We start from the raw sequence: 21466 nt of genomic DNA on the forward strand, positions 1-21466 counted from the left end.
TTCTACAAGCAAAGCCAATAACCACTCTGTTGTTTTGCTAACATATTCCTTTATTGCTAAAGATGACAAGGAACTTTTCCAGAAAAAAAGAGATCTTAACAGCAAAAAGCTTCCTGCCCTTAGAACATGATACAATTAAATGACTGAAGCAACTGAATGACTGCCCATCAGTTTATTCTCATTGGTATTTTAATTATCTTCCATTTTTAACTTATTACTACCTGTTTGCTTTAAAGGAACCTGATAAAAATCGCCTTTTAATAGAATAACTATTGCTATTTTTCTAGAGAACGACAACTGCTCTGACAGTCAGTGCGGCCTTCCTTGTGTAAGGGGATCTGCCGGACCCTTGCTAGTTCAGTTATCCCCCATCCTGGGCCCTTCCATAACGTCGCCCCCTTCACCTTCGATCATGTTCAAGAAATTTGATGAAAAATAAAATGTGTCCAACTGCATCCAGTTGAAAACCTCAGTTATAAAGGATATTAAGAACCAATTGATAGAGCAATTTCCAGGTATTGAACCATGGCTTAATCAAATCATGCTTTAAAAAGATCCTATTTTAAATGCCATGAACATACAGAAATCCTTACAGTAAATGGAGAGTTACTATTTTTCAAAGAGAAGGGCCTTTATATCCAACCCTAAGATTTCTTCACAAATATCCTTTTATCCTGTCACAACAGCAGGTTGATAAAGGAGCTATCAGATTTGTACTCACTGGAGCAAATTTCATACATCCAGGCTTAACCTCTCTTGGAGCTAAACTTTACCCAGCTGCAGTAGATACGATCGTTGCAATCACGGCAGAAGGAAAACAGCATGTGTTGGAGTCATGAAGATGTCTGCAGAAGATATTGAGAAAATTAACAAAGAAACTGGCATTGAAAATATCCCCTATTTAAATGACAGGCTGTGGCATGTGAAGACATATAAATGAGCCTCGGAAGGAATACGCTTGGGCTCAATATGGATATTGTGCTGTATCTGTGTTTGTGTCTGTGTCATAGCATGAAGACAATATCTCTGTGCTGAATAAATTCAACAGATGCTAAAAAAAGAAAAGAATAACCATTGACTTCAGCCATTGTATTAATCAGGTTAAGTCATAACTATTGTAAAAGTAACTCGTAAATCTCAGGAATTTAAGACTAGAAAGGTTATTTCTTGAAAACATTAAAGTCCAATTGAGTCTTTGGTAATTGGACTCAGACTGCTTCCAGCTGGCGGTTCCATCATCTTCCAGGCCTCAGGATTTATACTGAGTCCTCTACATCTTACTCCTAGCGAAGTGAGAGGAAACAACCCTGTGAGAGCTCTCAGGGAAGTCGGGTACATCAAAGCCGCTCTCTTTCAGAATCAGCCCCGCCTTGCCCCACTGTAAGGAGCTGGGAGATGTCATTTCGCCACGTACCCAGGAGGAAGAGGGGACCTTGGTCCTAGTGAGCCCAGGCAGTCTCAGCAGCAGCCCACACATCTCTCTGCAGGAAATGTGTGTGCAGGGACTAGGAGGACAGGTTCTATAGCCAGACTGGACTGAAATCCTGGCCCTGCCACTTGTAACTGTGTGACCTTCTTTGTAAAATGGGCATAATAATGGTACTTACCTCTTAGGGCTGTTGTGAGGGTTAAACAAGATGACTCCTGTAAGTACGCACTGAACTTAGAGCAGTGGCTGCACATGGTAAATGTCTGAGGAATATGTATATTTGCTGTTTATTGTGAATGGGAAGCACTTAGACCTGGTCTGATAAGAGGATGCAAGAAGACATTAGCTGTATTGTTTCTTCTTTCTCTGTGACTTCAGCTATAAATGCCATTTTCTAACATGTTCAAGGTCCCCTACTGACCTCCACTAGCTTCTCCTTTTCTTTCTTGCTCTCTTCTTTGCTGCAAGTTTGGATGGCTGTTTCTATTCTCCCGATTTTTATTTCTCTCTCTTGCATCATGTACTCTCCAGCTGTAAAAGTCTTCTTTATTTATGCCCTACTCTGGCCTCCAGTTCCCTCCTTCCCATCAAATAACCTTCTGAAAACTTCCTCCTAATGAAACCTTGTCTTTATTGCCCATTATAAGAATCACTCTAAATTAAGTGGAGTGGTCCCCTCTGGTTTTCTATTTCCCCCTCCATTTATTGTACCAATTCTCATAGGAAATAAAACCCAGGAGAATCAGGACTATTAGCAGCAGCAATGCCAGTAATTGGGAATCAGATTTTATGGAGTTTCTGGGATACTGATGGAACAAAGTCAGAAAATAGAACCTGAGATAATGAACAGTTTTTGTAATTGCTCTACCTGTATGAATGCAGTCTGGAGAGTTTTGGTTGGCATCCTCGCAGACAAGGAGCTCTGTGAGAGCAGGCATTTTGTTTTACTCATAGCTGTAGCTCCCTCACCTGGAGCAGCGCACACACATGGTGGGTGCACACAACTTTTTTGCTTAACCAGGAGTTAGCCACAGAAGGGAACTGGTAAATGACAACAAGGGAATTTTTATTAAAGACTGTTCTCTACCACTACTTTTAATGAAATTTTTAATTAAAAGGTTAAAGTCATTATTAACAAGTATTTTCTTTGTATCCAAAAGGACACTAGCCATGTTAAAAGGATTAGCATATTTTATAAAAGCAAATGTCTTAGAATCTAAATGGCCATTCTTCTTCATCATATTATTCATTTTCTTTTAAAAATTGTCAGGAAAACACATTCTTCAGATTCAGTTTAATTGAAAAAAGACAATTACACATTCACGTTGGTAAAATTTTAAAGTAACTGAAAAAAATCAGAGCAAAGCATTACATTCTATTAAATTATTATAAAGTTAACTTCCAAATGTTGAAGATAAAATATACTTGAGAAGATTCTTTACACTTTGTTCTAAGCCCCTTTTCTCATATGAACCAGCACTTCTCTGAAAACACAGCAAGAGATGAATTACTTTTACCTTATGCTCGATGTCCATGTGTGTGTATATTTGGGTCTGTGCTACATGCAGCCAATTTTCTATCATTGGGGAACTGCTCTGAAAGTTGACAGGTCCAGGCCTCTTTCCTTCCTTCTCCCCCTTCCAGAGTTCAAGAGCACACCCACAGGATGGGTAAATGGTTAAGAGAAATGGGAACATGGCGATCGGTTTGTTTTGCTTCTTGTGAGCAGCTGTGTTAAAAGGTGTGAGTGAAGAGAGAAAGTAATGGATAATCCATTAAAATGTCGTGCCTCAGGAGTACCATCCACGCCTCTCTACTTTCTGTGAGTGTATTTCCCATAAAGGAAAATTGCTGGGTCATGTTCCTCCTGCCCCTCCACCCTGAGAAACTCTAGTCTTCGCTCCTGGGCTGGGCTGAGAATGGCCCTGACTGGGCTGGGGCTGGCTGGTGAAAGGGTCAGCCTCACCACCGGCTCCCTCTCCCCCCACCCTCTTCTCCGCGTCCTCCAGAGTCTCAGAAGTTGGCTCTACTTTCCTGAATAGGTCTACTGATGAAGAAATGAGGCCAGATTAGCATGAAGTATCATTGTGGGAAAGAAAAAGTCAGCAATGCCAACACTTTTGATACTGGCACACTGGCACCTTCTTTTTTGCCTAACCAGTAAGGTTATCACTTTTATAAGAACCAGTCCAGAGTTCCTGATACTCTGACCTGTACTAGCTACAACAAAGACTCTGGTTTTGACTTGTCAGGATCTTAAAGAGGTACAGTGTTGACATTCTAGATTATCATTTCAATTTTTATTCAGATTTGTTCATGTCTAGAGTCTTGTTTTTATGCTCTGAGACTCTAACTCTGGGACTGTAAATTCGGAGGAACAAAAGAGAAATAGTTTTGATACTTGAAATTTGGTTTTATTAAAAGATAATTTATTGGCTTCAAATCACAAAAAAAATTATAAAGAATCAAAACAGAGAGTATGTAGCTTAAATAATTTTTTTCTCTAATAAATATAGGAAAATCCTTATCATCACTTAACCTCATATACACTTGCTGTATCCTTTATACTATGTATCTTCTTTTTCCTGCAGCAAGCATCTAGCCCAGGGGAAACAGTCAATGAATGCTGAAAGAATGACTGCATAAATGCATTTCAATCACTTGCTGCTGATCCAGAGCAAGCTAAGGCCAGGACAGGGAATAGGTGCCAGAAAGGGAGATAATGTCCGGATCTTGACATTAGAACTGAATGCCTAAGAGGCCTTCCTGCCTCTCTGAATGATGTCTTGAGTTCTTGGGCCACATGCTTTAAATCAACCTTTCTCCTTACCAACCAATCGTAACTGGTTATGCAACTAGCCAAGTAATTCAAACCCATCCATTCTTGCAGAAAAGATCTATATTTTGCGTGGCTCACAAATATAAATACAACCTTGTTTATCCCCTTGATTCTGAGAGAGCTAGCCTCAGGAAAGGCTCTGTCACTTCCATTTCCTGCTTGACTTTCATCCTTTACCATAGGTTGGTGCTTATTTCTCAGCCAGGAGGGCAGTTAAGGGGGAACACATGCATTTCCTGAGTGTTACTGGGTGTGGGGCCAGTAACAAGATCAGACATGAAGTCACAGAGAGTGCTACCTACATTAAGATCAGGCTACCTGGTCAGAAAAACTGACTAAATTGAGCTGTGAGCTGTTAATAGGCTCACAAGGTAACAGGGACAAACTGTTCATCTGAGAATACTCATTCAGGTGTGATTTGGCTCAAGATGAGCTCTGGAGGGAATCCCATTCTGAATGCAGTGTTGAGTTACACATGCATAGATGACATGGGCTTCATTAACTCATGGATTTAATTACATCCCATGAAATGTGACAGTTTAATACCATAAAACCTGGACATGTCATGACTGCTCTTGAGGCAGGCATGAATCCTGCTCCCCAGCAACAGTGTTAGCAAAGAGATGTCTTTTACAAAACATTATTGCAGTGTGCCCCGAGTTCCTGCAATCTGTCTCCTACTTCAATAGTGTTCAAGTGGAACAAGGTCGGGGCACCCCTTCTTTCAGCCTCCGACCACCCTCCAACCTTTTTTCCAGGGGCAAATTTCAGAACCATCTTCTCAGCCCTCTGAGGTCAACCAACACTGTTTTTTGAGCTTAGCTCCTTATTGCTCATCAACAGTGAGCTCCCAGATTTGTTAGAGTTATTCCTCCGAGGTGGAGGCTGCCGTCCACCATCTATTCAACCTGCATCTGTGGGCCTCCAGCACGTACCTCTCTCTCTCTGGACTTCTATTTTGACTGTGGCAATGTGGCTCTGGAGGGCACAGCACTTCTTCAGTGAGTTGGCTAAGGAGAAGCTTGAGAGCCCTGAATGTCTCTTGAAGATGTGAAACCCTGCAGCTGTGCCCTCTTACAGGATGAAGCCGTCCTAAGATGAGTGGGCTAAAACCGTGGATGCCTTGGAAGCCACCATGGTCCTGGAGAGGAACCTGAACCAGGTCCTTTTGGATCTGCATGCCCGGCGTCTGCCCCCAGCTCTCTGACTTCCTGGAGAGTCATTTTCTAGATGAGGAGGGGAAACTCATCAAGAAGATGGGTGACCACCTGACTCACCTTGCAAGCAGGCCGGCTCCCAAGTTGGGCTGAGGGAGTGTCTCTTTGAAAGGATCACCTTTAAACACACCTAGGAGCCTCCAGAGCCCCTTCCTCCTGAGGGTTCCCTCCGTCATCCCTCTGGTGTAAGGGCTCCTGCAGCCAGTAGGCAGCTTTTAAATCACCCTGGAGCTCTCTCCAAAGCTGTGGACCAAATGGAAACAATAAAGCAATTTGCAGAAAAAAAAGTTTTAAGTGCTCTTAATTCTGAAAGATTTCCCCCCAAGTGTTATACCCAGCGGTGTGCTGGTCACTAGAACTCAAATAAAAGTCCTGACTTGTAGTGTTTGTCAGTTTCCCTGGTATAACTGTTCCCTCTATGGCCAATTTCAAGCCACCAACGGCTGAAAAACCAGTTCACAAAATTTCTGAATACTAGATTTAACAATCACCCCTTGCAAGCTGATAAGAGCTGGTTCCAGCACATTCATGGAAGCAAAATCTTATTTACTTTATAAGCCTTTATTAGAATCACACAAAGGGCTTTATGGAAGTTTGCATCTTCATCCATTGAGTAAGATAGGATGTGGCAAAGGGAAAGTGGTTCTCACTAAACTCCCTACTATGGAGCTATCAGGGACTAGAAATTCAAGGCAGGGGAGATCCCTTAAATCTTTTCAACTCATTTTTCCTTTGTATTATATCCCACCCACCCACCCCCTTGCTTTCCCCGCCCACCTAGTCACTTGTTCAGAGAACACTGGGATAGATAACTTAGCATGAACTACTTAGACACATGAGAACACTGCCTTGGTTTTTAGCTTTTCTTGAAATCATAGTCTTGCTTGGCTTGGTCATATCGATCTGAGAAAACTCCAGTACCCTCCTACTGTAAACTATAATGCTGGTTGGCTTCACCTTCTGTTTATTGCTGCTCTCACATACTTTCAGAAACTCTGCTCTTGTCATCCAGCTCAGCAGATTGAATAAGTTATACTTTCAAATACGGTTAGTGTTTGGCTCAATACAATACAAATGGCAGATCAGGGCTTAGCAATGAAGTCTCTCTAGTCCCTAGTCCACATGCGTAATTCCCCAACAATTGTATTCCTGTTCCAGAAAGGTCATAGGTAGACCTCTGGCAGAGCCTCCTTTCTGAATTTATTTATTCAGCCTGTATGTGATACAGGTAAAGTGGAGCTACTGTTAATATTTGTCGAAAGAGCCCACTAGCCCAGTAATTTGTGCTAAACCAATTAGAGTTCTTGGAAGTTAGGTTTTTTCCCCCTCATTTTTCTTAGTTCCCTTCAGTAAGCACCTTGTTTAACACAACTTTAATTTCTTCCAGTAAACACTTAACGCCAACGCTCTCATCTTCCTAGAATTAAGCCAATAAAAATAGGTCTCTGTGACTCCAGCTTATCATCCCTTCCAACTCTATTAGGTCACATCTTGACATACAATATGATTTTAGAAAACCTCACCAAGTGACTGATTAGAAATACAATGCCTCCCAGTAAGACAAACAACCATTGATTTTGTTTTCGCCTCCACTCTTTGACGTGTACTGATACGTGTCTCTAAGTGCATCCTGGTATTTTAAAGGTGGTCTTTTGAAAACAACACTTTGCAATCTACCATAGGCTTAAACGGGTTAATTAAGAAGGAACACATTTGACCTTAGCATGAAATATAACACTCCAGCCAAAAACAAACTTAAAGGAACATGATAGCAGCTCTCACATGCAGTAGCTAGACTCTCTTGTTGCCTTTAAGGGAAAAATTTTAAAATCAAGGCACTCTATCAGAACCACATATTTCATAGACATTGACACAGAAATATTAATATGTCATGGACGTGAAGACTATCAACAAACTGTAGGTTTCTATCAAAATGATTGTTCTTCAAAGCAAATACTTCCCCATTCTGATCTCTGTTTTAGTCCAATCTTGGTCTTTTGGGCAGCTGAACAATTCCAGGACATCTTCAGGGGCCAAATCTGAAAAGTCAATGAATAAGTTGTATTAAAAGCTGAAGTTTCCAGTCAGTATGTTATACTAGCACAGCTGTCACCAGAAGGACAAAGATAGCTATCACATTAACATGTGAAAAATAGTTAAATAACTTGCTAATTATTAAATTCTCAGTAAAAATTTTATTAACGGTGAATGGTAAATCACCTTCCAATTGCTTGTGGTCCTCAGACTAGGAAAAATAAGAGCAATATTCATTTTATTGAGGTGATCTGGAACTGAATCTGCAGTATCACCAAGGTATACCTATGTTAGCTGTGTGACTTTGGGCAAATTCTCTGTGTTGGATTCCTTGTTTGTACTTGGGGGATGTAGGTTGATGTAAGGATCCAAATGAAATAATATATGCAAAATTATAATTTTTAAGTGTGTAAATAAATATGTCCTTAGCAATGAAGGAAACTGTAAGTGGTGAAAGAACAATATAAAATCATTTTAGAAGAAAAAGTTGCTTGAAAATTTTTTAAAGCTGAGCACAAATTGGTGAATACCTCTATCTGACTTGGTCAGTAAAATATTGGCTAAGAATGAATCTACCCTAAACAGGCAATTTTACCTAGAGGCAAAATGATAGCTGCTCTGTTTAAAGAGGTGGTAGTGGGCAGCACATTACTTCATAGTTAACAAGATTCTTAAATCAACTTGGATGGAAAGGGCCAACATTAGAAGATCCTCTGTCTGAATATGTAAGTTCAAGTGTTGAGGGATGGTGAGTTTTCCACAGCTGTAAAGAGAGGTATTTTGTTTTGTTTTATTGCTTTGACCTCTTAGCTATCCACTAGGTGATCTCTTAGGGCCCAAGCTTTAGTTAGTGTGGTAATCTTCTGGATGATTTATTCTGGTTCTCCTCCTTCTTGACACAAATGGAAGGACTGAATTTCTCTACCCTCTGTAAAGTTAGACACATCCATATGACTTAATTTGGCAAATAAAATGTGAGAGGAAGTGATGAGACTCACCTCTGATCTTCTCTCTTTTGGTCACCAAGGAAGAACAGGTTGAAATGGAATCTATTCCAGACAACTCTGCCAGCTGGAAATGGGCCATGTATTATGAGTGAGAAAAAGATTGTATTAGCCAATGAGAGCCAATGTGAGTTGTTTATTACTAAAGCAGAGGCTAACCTATCCTGGCTAATCTAGGCAGTAAGGGCCAGGTATCTACCTGAGGAAGGAAATGGATTCCGAAGTAGCTAGGTGACACAACTGAACAACCTAACTGATACTTACAAAGAATGATTCTGCAAAGTCAAAAACAGCCCACCAAAAAACAAAAAAGAAAACCCTTCTGAACCTATGTCCTGAGCGCTCTTCCATTTGTACCAGGGTTTGCCCTTCCTCTGGCTACTGTCTAGCTTCAGAGGTTGATCCATAAGCTTTCTCTTTTATAATCCCTGGTTCAGTTAACTATCATTATCAAAATGAGACCGAAGACCAATAACTTCTTTCATTATCAATTCTTACATCGCTCTACCTTGCCAACTCCTTCTCTATCTCCCGACTTCCCTTCCTTCTTTCCTAGAAAAACTAAATGATTGAATGCCTAGGCATGTTCCAGGTACTGCACATATTTCTAGATGTGCAAAGCCAAGTAACTGATTTGTTCTCAGAGGAGCTTCTATTTAGTTAATGGCACAGTCTGACCCTGCTAAATAAATAATGCTATCATAAAATGGTAAATGTTGTACTTGAGATATTTCCAGAATAACATGCAGGCTTGGAAATAACATCGAGTGATTATGGTCTTATTTGGCTAAACCCTGAACTTTAAATCAATCCAAACAATACATAAACTTCTTAGTAAGGAGATCTGCAGTTAGGAGTAGTCTTTTAAACTTTGCTAAGTCATAAGTATGAGAATGTCTTGAGTAGGCAGAGACCGTTATTTTGAAACAGAAAAAAAAAAGAATGATTAAATATGTAGAGTATTTGAGGAACGTATGAGAAATGTCTATTTCATTCTGTTAGGCCAGGATGTAGACCTTTCCAACTCACATGATCTTCTCAGTATTGGAACAATCGATCATATCTGAAAATGACAATAGGTGGAAATAATCAAATAACAAAGAAGATACATAAACACTGTTAAGTGATTTGGGCTCTAGCCAGGAGCTGACATTGCTAGAAAATATTTTGCAGAAGATTGTACATATAAAAGCCATAAACACTGACTTTAATTTTCATTAAGTTTTGTTATTCCAAGGTAGAATTGTAATAAATGTAAAGAACACATATGGAATGCCCTTTGTTTTTTATTCAGCAAAGCATACATTTTTTAAAAACATAAAATCATTAAACAGAAGTCAACAAGACATTCCACAAAGCAAAGCAGACACAGCTAGGGCTCCCTGCTGGTAACGTGTTGGGGCTTTTTATTTTGGCATGTAGAGGCCACGGAGACTCACATACTTGTACGCACAAAGATTCTAAGCACTTATTTGGAATAAAGAACTGGGAGTTATAAAACCATGAATGGCTTATAGAATGCAATTTACTAAATTAGTCTTTGTTCTTACAAACTCGAGTAATCTCATCCTTTGACAGCTGAAAATACATATAACCTATATCTTTATAGTCAGTGACCCACGGTTAATTTCCATCATTGGTGGGATTGGCAGAGTTTTCACTCTCTTCAGCTGATGGGCTGTGTCCCCGCTGGCTTGGGATAGCAGGCAGCACTCGGTTTGTCCGTAGAGGTTCTCCAGATAGAACTGAGAGGAAAGAACAGAATGAGAGACTTTAAAGGTTTGCTTCTCTCAGAGTCTCACAAGGAATGATCATAGAACTGTGTTATTTCTTATGGAGTTGGAGGCCCTTCTAAGAAGCTTGTCTTGGGGAAAGCTAGACTGCAGGAGAAAGCTGTATTTATCTATCTCTCTAACTCTCTATCTCTCTGTGTATCTAGGGTTATCACATGTAGTCAGGGATGTCAAATATGCACAAATACAAGGTGGGGCTAGGTTTGATCAAAACATGTTCGGGCTGTGTGTGCCTGGCAGAGCTCTCTCTTCCCTGGGTGGAGTAGCTGTTGATGCCAAGTCAGCACAAGGCTCTAAATAAGTCCCAAGATGTTTGTACACTGCTTTTATGCAAACCTCAAAAGGTTCTCAGTTCTTTTAGGAAAAGCACTGTACCTTTCCATTTCTTTTTCATAGAGCTACAGTTTAACTTCCCTTGTCTCCTTAAATTTAATTGTGAAAAGCAAAGCCTCTGGGCTCTGCCAAAGAAAATCCCCTCTCTTTGGCTTTTCCAAGCCATGTCAGGATTCAAGGCTGAGTGATTCTTTCCTTAATTAGATGTCTTTGTGACCACTTTTCTGCCTAAAGACAAAGTCAGACTTGAATTTCATTCAATGATTAAATTCACACCATTCAAAACTCTCACTTTGCACAAAGGAAATGATCTGTCAAGGAAGAGATCTTGGTTTCTACTAACTCTGGACCTATCTCTCCACCTCTCTCTTTCTTTATCTGAAGAAAGACAGGGTTACACTAAGACCTCAAGGTTCATTGTTTTTACCTAAAGAGTTCTAGAACTCTTGATTGATCCCATCCAAACTATATAGCCTAGGGCAGAAAAGCCATGTTGGATATTTACTCTGTGCAAACAGTTGCCAAGTGTTTTACACATATTGTCTCATCTAATCCTCCCAACAGTCTTATCAGGTTGCACTACTCTTATAAGGTAAGTGAAGAAACTGAAGCACAGAAAGGTTAAGGAACTTGTGTTGAATAGTTCAGGCAGCTTCTAAGTCATCTAACCTCTGCAGTTTAGAGGATGTCGAGGGCGTGTGCTCACACATATGTTATAAACAAGTGGGTTGGACTAGGAAGAAAAGGAAAGAAATTAGAATCCAGTGAGCATCACTTATTTCATGAGGCAGCTGACTCAGTATCCCATAGTTTTTCTCCTGGCTTTGCTATTTACTACCTAAGTAACAATGGGCAAGTCAGGTAACCTCTCTGAACTCAGTTTTCTCACCTACACTGCCTCAGAGTACAGATATAAGGCTATACAAACTCAGAATTTCTGAGTGTGGGGCCCGGGAATCTACTTCATAACAAGCACTCCAGATAACACTTAATCACACATAAACTTTATCACAGGGTGAACAGAATATATTAACAGCTTATAGTATGAGAAGTTTTGTATAAAATACTACAAAATAATGCCCAAAGTAAAACTGATGAATAGCATCCACTTGATTATTACTTTCTGCTTAGGAATGCATAACCTGGGGGTACAGAAGTAACACACATTTTTATCTGTCCAATAGAGTAAGGGAACCAATGTCAGGAAGCCAGACCCAAGAGAAGAATTTTTAAAGCACCTTCTTCAAGACGTTAAATAATACATAGCAAAATAAACTTCCATTATTGTTTTTACAGTCCAAACACAAAAATTCCTCAAGGGTGGAAGTATTTTTTTTTTTTAAACAAGCATTACCAAGTTGGATGAAGCTTTAAAGACTGTCTCTATTCTATTTTCCTGTAATTTACAAGTTTTGGCACCTGATGTTCCCTTGAAAAATGAAAGTAAACTGAAATAACATTTAGTCCTGTCTAGACGTGTTAGCAGTGTTAACATTTGCAGAGAAAGCTGAGGAAAATTCAAAATACTTACACTTTTGGTCTGGTAGGGGAGCTAGGTTGTTCCGAGTGAAAGGAAGATCCCTAATTTTGGGTCTGTTTGGGGAGAGATGCTGAAAATTTTGTCCTGGGGACAAATATATTTGCATTAATCATCTGAGATTCAATCAAGTGCAAATGATAAAATCCAACATACAAGAGAATCACAAAAGTTGGTAGAGATCATAAAATTTAAGATGCTAACAACAACAAAAACAATAATAGTTACATTATACTTTGAGTTTCGATTACATGCCAGTCACTATTTAAATGAAAGGAAAAGGTATCAGAAATCATTTCTTGAATGAACTGATTTAAATAAAATTTTATAAACAAGCACAGTTGGCCAACCATTCTTTAAAACTTAAATATTTGAAAAAAATTAAATAGGGAATTCATGTATCATATATTTATCAGCTCTGTGTTGAGTAAGTGGGTTCTAAGCAGTATATATTCCTCTTGGAGCAATGTTCCGCAATCCTGGCTGCACAGAGAAATTATCTGAGGAGTTAAAAAAAATGCTACTCTGGCTAAATACCACACCAATGGAATGAGAACCTCTGTAGCTGGGACAGGGTGCCAGATTTCTGTCGGCACCCAGGTGACTGTCATGTGCAGTTAGGATGGAGAACCCCTGACCTGACCTGATTGTTGGGAGCTGTGTGAAAGCACTTAGGAGATCTGGATGTTCTAACTTATGTGACCAGCAGTGCTGTGCTAGAGCCTTGCCTACCAGCTCCCATTGTTAAATTGCCGATTGTTAAATTTTCAGGGATTATGTGAGCTGGTTGACATCACACTGGTGGCGTGACATCGGTAGTGGTAGAAGTATTTCCATCAGAGAAATCAGCAAGCACTAATTCTTCTCCTGAAGAGCCAGCTGTTAAACATTTATTAGCACATGACCAAATATCTGAAAATTCAAGGGATACGCAAAAGGTATTCAAATCCATTTAACAAGTTGATTGAATAGTGTAACAAATAGGAGTTTGGGCTCCGGGATCAGATAGCATTAGACTTAATTTCCACCTTGGGCAAATGATGTTCTCCCTCTAAACTTCTATTTCTTCATATGTAAGTAAAAATGGTGAAAATAATTGTCTGTCTTTTCCAGTTGTCATAAAAATTAAATAGGAGAACAAATGTAAAGCATTTAGCTTACAGAGTAAACACTCAGTAAACACTGGCAGTTATTACAGTCTTATTCTGTGGAGTGTTTAACAAGGTCTCCTGCACAGTGGAGCATGTATTCATTTGCCCTTTTGCTTAGTAGTTTAGTAGGAGCCAGAATCACTACAGAAATACTTATAGGGTTTAAGGCTTTCATTTGGGCAAAGCTGTCCTTAGAATAGGGGGAAAAAGCATTAGCCAAGAAGATCCACCTTCCACCTGTGTAGGTGAGTCCAATGGTAGATTTATAGGGGCAGTCATCTCAGCAGTGTCATTTGATGAAGATTAAGCAAGACTTCCAGTCTCTTTGGTAGACATTCTGCCATTATATTTTTACTCCTTTGAACTCTGAAGGTCAAATAAGTTCACAAGCCATTATTTAAAAAGAAAATATTCCTGAGTAGAATTACAGTAAAATCCGTATCAGCTCCTATCTTATTTATTCATGAACACTTGAGCAGAAATTTGCAAAACTGAAAAATGAGATAGTGACAATTATGGATAATCCATATTGAATTTACTATTGGCAGGGACAGGTCTAAATGCTGTAGGGGTAATCTCATTTAATCCTACAATCACCTTCCCTTATGAGACAGATACTATTATCATCCTCATTTTACAAATGAGGGAGGTGTGGCTGGGAGAAGTTCTAAAATGTGCTCAAGGTCACATGATGGGAGGTGACAAAGCCTGGGCTCCAACCTAGGTCTGCCTGGCCCTAAAATCCACACTATCATGCCTCTTCCTTAGGGGCCAAAGCAATATCAAAAGGATAGGAGAAGTGTCAGAGAGGGACTTCAGCAGTGATTTAGGAGGACGTGGGAACAGAGTTAAACTTCATCCCATACTAGCATTTTGCTTAGTTTTGAAGAGCAGGGTGGAGGGTGCAAAGCCCAGAATTCTCATATCTGTGCTGTAGGCATCTTCAGGGAATGTCCAGCCTGTGAGCACAGGGATGAGGACCACTGGCTCAGAAAAGATGGGTAAGGTTTTCACATTTAAGTGAAGGAACCAGAAGAGGATGAAGGACCAATAATAATCATAACAAATAAATAAATTTAGCACTTAACTATCGCAAACTCGGTGTATTCTAGAGCCTAGAGTACAAGGGGTAGAGAAGGCAAGATGCTCAGGGTGAGTGACGGATGTGTATTGGAGGAGGCAGGTAAAGTCGAAGCCCACAAGTAGTGCTGTGAGGGTATTGCAGAGGAAAGGAGGATCCAGAGAGGTCATGGTGTCTTGAATCCCACAGACCTTGTTTGAATGTCTACACGGCCACTTCCAAGGTAGCTCTGTGGCCTTAGGCAGGTGGGCTAATCACTCTACTCCTTAACTTCTTCATTTCTAAAATGGGGATTAAAAACTTCTCTCCTGCAGTGTTTTTGAAAGGTTAGTGTGTACGTAAGTTCACTGTCTGCCCCAGAGGAGGCTAGAAAAGGTGGAGCTATTTTATGATAAATAGTAAAAATGGGCCACACCTCCTACAGCAGGCAAGGTGACTTCCACAGAGCAGGTGAGTTTTGAGCTGGTTCTTAAAAGATTGTAGGAATCTGTGAAGCACACAGCAGATGGAAGTTAAAAATGATGTGGGCAAAGAAGTCATAGAGTGAAAAGGTATGGGGTTGTCAGGGAACTGAGAGAGATTCAGGGAACTGTTCAAGTGGGTGAGGGGAAAGAATTTGAGACTGGAGGTGCAGAAGCTGAGAATGGGTGAGGCCAGGCCATGTGGGAGGACTCTGTTTGCCAGCTAAAGAATCTGGCCTTTGTCCTGGAAAGATGCAAAGTCTCAGATGGGTTTAACCGGGGAAGGGGGGGTTTGGGGGAAGTGGGGGGAGGAGGTCACAGCACCAGATCTACATAAGGAAGAGAGCTCACTGTTGCTGGGGCAGTCTAGAAAATTCTCAAGAAGGAAGTTTTCTCTTGAGGGAGAAAGGAAGCAAGCACTCTCTTATGTTCCTTATGATGGCGTGTAAATAACCAGGCTGGTAGCAAACACCGCAGAGCTTTCTGTTCCATTTTCTCTGAGAGCTGCTCGCAACTAATTAAGCTGATGTACTCCAAATTCCCTCATTAGGTTAAGTGCCTCATCCCCCAGCTCTCTCCATCTAGCCCACTGACAGGTCTCAATAAATGTTAAGTAATAATCATTACAGCTAAATGTTCAGGGTTGCTGATGTAAGCACGGGATATTGGCTGCCAGGAATTCAAACGGTAGCACCTCTAGCCCATATTATTTCTACTAAACCCAGGACAGGAAAAGAGAAAATCCAAAGTAAAGGGATGATCCAAGTTCAAGCCAGGGTGCAGTGGTATGATTTATAGCATTCAATTGCTTTACCACATTAGGTTTTCACATCAAGTTTGGGAGCTCAGTGCAGAAGTCTGCTGAGTTTCAACCTGCCTAGACTAACAACTTAAACCACTTAAGTGAACCCTCCCAAATGTAGTCTGGAAGCCTCAGTAGTTCTAAAAACAACATCTCAAATTGGGCTAAAAATGTCCACAAAAATAAAATCCATAAGGCAGGGAAATCTTTTTATTTTGGGGAGGACAATGTAATTTCTAAGAAAATCACATTGTAGATAATTTGGTAAGCATACTAACTGGACTTTGAAATTTAAAGAAAGAAATACACTGCCATGGTGATAACTTCCTATTTAGGGTTCTGGGTCCAAGTTCTGAATATGTCACTAATTAGTTGTAAGACTTTGAGCAAATTGTTTTAACTTTTCTAGGCCATGTGAATTTTATGTGGAAAGGACCTCATGAAACAAAATGTTCCCAGACTCTATCCAGAGGGTAGGAAAACTGTGGCCCAGAGAGATGTCTTCCCTTATCAGTCAGGGATTATTTAGGAAAATAGAGACCTCCCTAGGTCTTTGAAACAGGAAATTTTATATAGAAAGTTGGTTATACTGGTGACAGAAAATCTGAGAAGCCAGAGGACAGGGCAGAAGGACAATCCAGAGATTAGCCATAGCAGGAAGATTCAACCACCTCTAGGCTGAAGGGATAAGGGGGAAGAGTGGTATGACCAAGGCCCAGAAGCTAGTGGGAGCTAGAGTGAGGGGCTGTGTGGAAGGAGTGGGAAGAGTTGGAAGCAGAGGGATGTTATGTAGCACTAAACTGGTTTCCCTTTTTCTCCTGCTCTTACCCTTCTGTCAGTGCCTCCTGGCACTTGGCCACAAGTACCTGGAAGCAGCTGCAAGGGAGCCTGAGAAGTGTAGCTTCCCGAGATAAAAGGAGAGCTGGAGGGAAAAGACTAGATCGGAGAGCAAATTTCATCACCTTTTAAACAAAGGTCATTTCTAGCTTGTCTCTAAGGCACAGTGCTTAGCATAGGGCCTGGCACACAGTTTAAAAAGAAAAACCACAAATGTGTGTGTATAGTACTACGTTTAAATCACAGTTCTAACTACATGTATCAACTTGCTTAATCTTAACAGCAACCCACAGTTCTAAATTTCTTCCCATTTTTCACATGAGGAAACAAAAGCTAAGAGAGATTCAGCAACAACAAGTAAATGAGAGAGCTAGAATTTGAACCCACGTAGTGTGGCTTCAGAATCCCTCTCTTAACTACTGAATACGCTGCCTCTTGATAAACTGGGATGATAGATACTCAACAGTCATTTAAAGAATGAATGAATAAGGTCCTTTCCATTTAATATGCCTATGATCTTGTATCTAAATATGAGAAGAAAGTCAATTTAAAGTGAGTTGCACAATTATTTTAGCAAATCCATATTCCTTAAAGCTCGTTTATAGGCTGAAGTTTCTTGGAAGATTTATCTTATGACTCAGTTACCTAGAATGGCTTCTAGTTATTATCAGCACTCAAAAATGTTGGTTGAAAAAAAAAAAAGCTTTGATACAGGCACAGCTAATTATTTAACATTCCCTTTATTCTACTTTTGACAGAACTGTGGGTTCAAGAAATATATAATTTCTCCCCTTAACCCTACTATTAGAAAAACAACAAGAGAAATGTGTTGATGAACAATTGACACTCCATGGAGAGATACTAGAGAGTGGTGTGGATTGAGTTGAACTGGGGGCAGTGATGCCCAAGTGGTGTCCATGGGGGCAGTGGTTACTCAGAACTAGCCAATTACTGCCAATTGCTATTTGGGTTCAATGTTGCCAAGTTTTTCAATTTCCCAACAAAAGCTATAATTTAAAATTTTTATGTGAAGCTTCATGATTTTAAAATATTAGTCATTAATTCACTTAGAAAAATAAGATACTGTGGTAATGAACTGATTTTGGAAGCTGTGTTGCAGCCTTGGTTTTAGAACAATAGTTCTTAGTCTCTGGTGGGCATCACAATCACCTGTGGATCATTAAAAAAATATAAATGAAACTTTTAGGGTGATAATTTTTTGGGGGGAGAATAGACACATATATATTGCTTGTATGTATATAAAAATATAGATACTTTAGTGTGATACATTTATTTAAAATGTGTAGACATACGTGTATGGTCAGGCGGTTCAAGGTGATGTTCTCTTGGTCTCTGTGCATTCCCCGCTCAACTAGTGCCTGCTTCACCCACACCCGACTCACGTGACAGACCTTCCTACATACCTGCCCCAGGCCCCAGCTAGTGACTGTTTTTATCAAAGGGGTAGTGAGGGGCATGCCCCTGTGCTGGTTGCCCTGGTAACTAATGAGCCAACCTGATGTAATTCCCCCTATAACTGCTAAGCACCCCTCCCCTGGGAGCAAAGGCTGTGGCACACGGTGGGGTGTCGCTCCAGGACCTTGCTTCAGACATGTAAGATCCCCCTACCCATTAAACCACTGATGTCTCTGTCACTGACTCCAGGCTCTTTCTTTGGTCTTGAAGCTGGGTGAGTACAGGCCTTGTAGGCCTGCAAGGTGCAGCCTGACAGTATGTATACATATTAAATGTGTATAAATATATACCTGTATAGAACATCTCTGGAAGGATAAATTAAAAATTAACAATATTAGTAGCTTTGGATGAAGGGCACTGGGTAGCTGGGGAAGAGGTAGCAAGGAGAACTGCCATGTAACCCTCTGGTATGTGTGGAGACTTGAACCATACATGTGTGAGTGGGTTCTCTTTCTGCACGTATACATAGAAGGCTTTGTCATTTCCCCTCCTTCCTTACCAAGATTTTGGTTCAGTAGGTCTAGGGTGAGGAATGAACACCTGATTTAAAAATAATCACACAAACAAATCAACTTCTCTTAGGTGATATTGCCATATACCCCTGGGTAAGAATCCTTGCTGGTGTAAATAGTAATATTCCTGGTCTAATAGACTGGTCACCACACACATTTGCTGTGATGAGATTAGAAGGCACATACTTTTGCTTGATGATTGCTCTCAGGGTGGAAAAGCAGAATGTTTCTATAGCTTGGAAATCCTGAACCCAGAGGACTCGAGGGAAAAAGGTGGCCTAATCACCCATTTCCTTCTGGTCCTGTCCTCTAGGGTACTGCTATCACTCCAGTTCCTAAGCCAGAACTGCATGACACAGTTTTTGTATAGAGGCTGCCAGGAATGAGGAAGAAGGAAACAAGGACATTACCTGATGAAGGATTATGTAGATGAGGAAGATGTGGTGGTCCTGACACCTCCTGGTGAGATTTGCTGGTGAGCAACCTGTCTAACAGCTTATCAGAAGCAGACACAGTCCACGCTTTATAGAACACCTGGTTAGAATCCCCTTTCCAAGGGTTATCCAGCAATGCCTGGCAGCCAGTTCTGTTATTCAATAAATCCTGCTCACTTCGACTTTTCTGAGATCGCTGGGCTGTGTGATGAGAACCAGAGCTCAGGCCAGCATGGGAAGTGGCCCCCTGGGAGGCTGTCAGGAAGTTATGGCCCAGGGTGATGGGTGGGAGGCTCTGCGTTCTGATTGGTGGAAGACCTTTATGGGCCAAGGGCTTCTTTTCTGGCAAGTGATATTTTGAATTCTCTGAGGCCCTCTTCTTAAAGTCCACCATAGCCACCTGATCACCAGGCTGTTCCTGACAGTTGGTATCCAGGATGCTGTCAAAGGTGGTGATGATGTCATCGACTTCCGAGGTGTGCTCCCCCATGTGCCAGTCCCTGCTGTGATCCTTCTGATAGGCTCTCTGCTCTTCTTTTTTGTTCTTGCAGAAGATATGATTGAGCATGCTGAATCGTCCCTCCTTCCTCTGGGGTCTACTGTTCTGGGAAGGAAGGGGTCGAGTAGGCTCTGTTCTGTGGGAATACAAAATAATAAGGATGATATGTGAGGATAGGAAGTAGAGACAACACTACAACCAAAGAAAATACCTCCCACTATTTCATCTGCTTGGGCAGGTTGTCCGAGATCATTCAGACACCCCAAAGCCTCTCAAGTCAAAGGTGATGTGCAAGAACACCCTTTGCCACCTCCTTCCTTGCCCTGGTTCGTTCTCTGCCCAGTTAGAACATTTCTTAGTTAGATTCCTCTTGCTCACTCAGGGGCTATCCTTTCAAAATTTGTTTTCGCCAAGGGATAACTTAAGCTGAAAATAGCTTAAAGCATTACTGTTCTCACTTCTTAAGGACATCAGTAGGAGTGCAAGACATGAAGGGCAAATGTTGAGTTCAGGCTTCAACTAGCAGCAGCAGGGTGGAGGTTGCAGAGGTAGGGGGAGTGTGGTTTTACGCTTTCTCTGAAAGGGGTCCCAGGAGGTCTGGGCAGAACTCTGACATTATCCACCTCAGTAAGACTGCCCATTTTATGCTGTTTGTGTGTTGTTTCTTGTTGAGTTTCTACTAAATTTCCTATTGAAAAACACTTTAAAAAAAAAAAAGTATACTAAAAGCAGCCAAGGAGAGAAGCTTTTGTTGGGCTTCAGCTGCAGAAGAGGAAGTGTGTAAGTCAGAGGTTGGGCGTGGCAGCAAAAGAAAAGTGAGCAATGCCCAATGGGTGGGCAATTTCTAAAGGAAATAAAGGTCAGCAGCTGTCCGCTGGCTCTTCTTGTGCTGAGAGTTTCCCTGAGGCTCTACTCTGTTTTTATTCCTTGGAAAATTCTGTGTTATTCTCTTTTGAGGCCACAATTGATTTAATGCTTTCTGTGGTATGAGTTAATTGATGAAACCTGACCCATGTGCAGGCCCTAAAAGCCAGATTGCAACATTACTCTTTGGAGTGAGATATTGTAATCTGTAATTTGAAAAACATCACCACTTATTTTGGCTGCATGTAATTTTTTTTTTCTCCCTTGCAGGTCACACAGTGCACAATTGAATCTTTATTCCCATGACATATTTTTATCTTCCTTCTTTCACCTTCCAGTAGGCTTTTTGAAATACCAAACACAGCTTCTGGAGTCCTGATACTGTCAGAGAGAACCCCAGGAGAGCTGTAACATTCTTTCAAGTTTCTCCAGATAGAACATGCCCTTATTTAATGCTACTTCAGCATATTCTACAATCAGTCTCCTCCTCCTGTTAAAGGTTGTGATTTGGGTCAGCAGGTCTCAAATTGTGGTCCACTGAACCTCGAAGGTTGGGTCCCTGACAGACTTCAGGGGTTTTATGAGGATTAAACTATATTCATAATAATATCAAGATGCTGTTAAAATGTGTAGACATACGTGTATGGTCAGGTCGTTCAAGGTGCTTCACCTACACCTGACTCACTTGACAGAGAGAAATGTTGATTTAGCCAAAAGAACAATTAAGAGGACATGGCATATAGGTAAGAGAAAAGGGAGAAAAAGGAAAGAAAAGATTAAATTTTAGTGAATGTTGGGCTGACAGATTCAGGCTTGCTACTATTATTTTCCTCCACAGAGTCAAGGACATGTCATTTTATATTAGATAATGGCAAACACAGTTATTCACTTATTCCTAGTTTTGTGCATGGGTAGTTTAAAAAATTTCATCCAATTTTATAAATCTTTGAGAGGAAGGAAAAATGAATGCCTCCTCGTGTGCTCACCTGCTGTCTTGGGAGAGGAGCTGGACACAGGCCGTGTGGCCGCAGTACAGGGCGTAGGCCAGGGGCGTGCTCTCATTGATGTCTCGCAGGTTGCTGTCCATGCCCAGCTCCAACAGTGACTGCACACAGTCTGCCTTCCCTGCAGCTGCAGCCCAGTGCAGAGGTGTCCTGGGGGAC

At 40.9% G+C, this 21466-nt stretch overlaps 1 protein-coding gene and 1 pseudogene across 1 annotated transcript in view; one reads left to right on the top strand and one right to left on the bottom strand.

The window, feature by feature from the left end:
- LOC105087137 (malignant T-cell-amplified sequence 1-like) lies at positions 1-1812 on the top strand (annotated as a pseudogene).
- A 7990-nt stretch (positions 1813-9802) lies between these two features.
- The window catches only part of ANKRD55 (ankyrin repeat domain 55), a 376849-nt gene continuing 365185 nt past the window's right edge, over positions 9803-21466 (bottom strand). The window contains exons 12-15 of the mRNA XM_031445357.2: positions 21290-21457; positions 18917-19575; positions 12181-12273; positions 9803-10268 (exon numbers count right to left, since the gene is read on the bottom strand). Of these exons, the coding sequence (XP_031301217.1) occupies positions 10147-10268; positions 12181-12273; positions 18917-19575; positions 21290-21457 (1042 nt within the window). The 3' untranslated portion in view covers positions 9803-10146. The remainder of the gene's footprint in view (positions 10269-12180; positions 12274-18916; positions 19576-21289; positions 21458-21466) is intronic.

The sequence above is a fragment of the Camelus dromedarius genome, chromosome 3 (genome assembly GCF_036321535.1).
Source record: "Camelus dromedarius isolate mCamDro1 chromosome 3, mCamDro1.pat, whole genome shotgun sequence".
Classification (NCBI taxonomy): Eukaryota; Metazoa; Chordata; class Mammalia; order Artiodactyla; family Camelidae; genus Camelus; species Camelus dromedarius.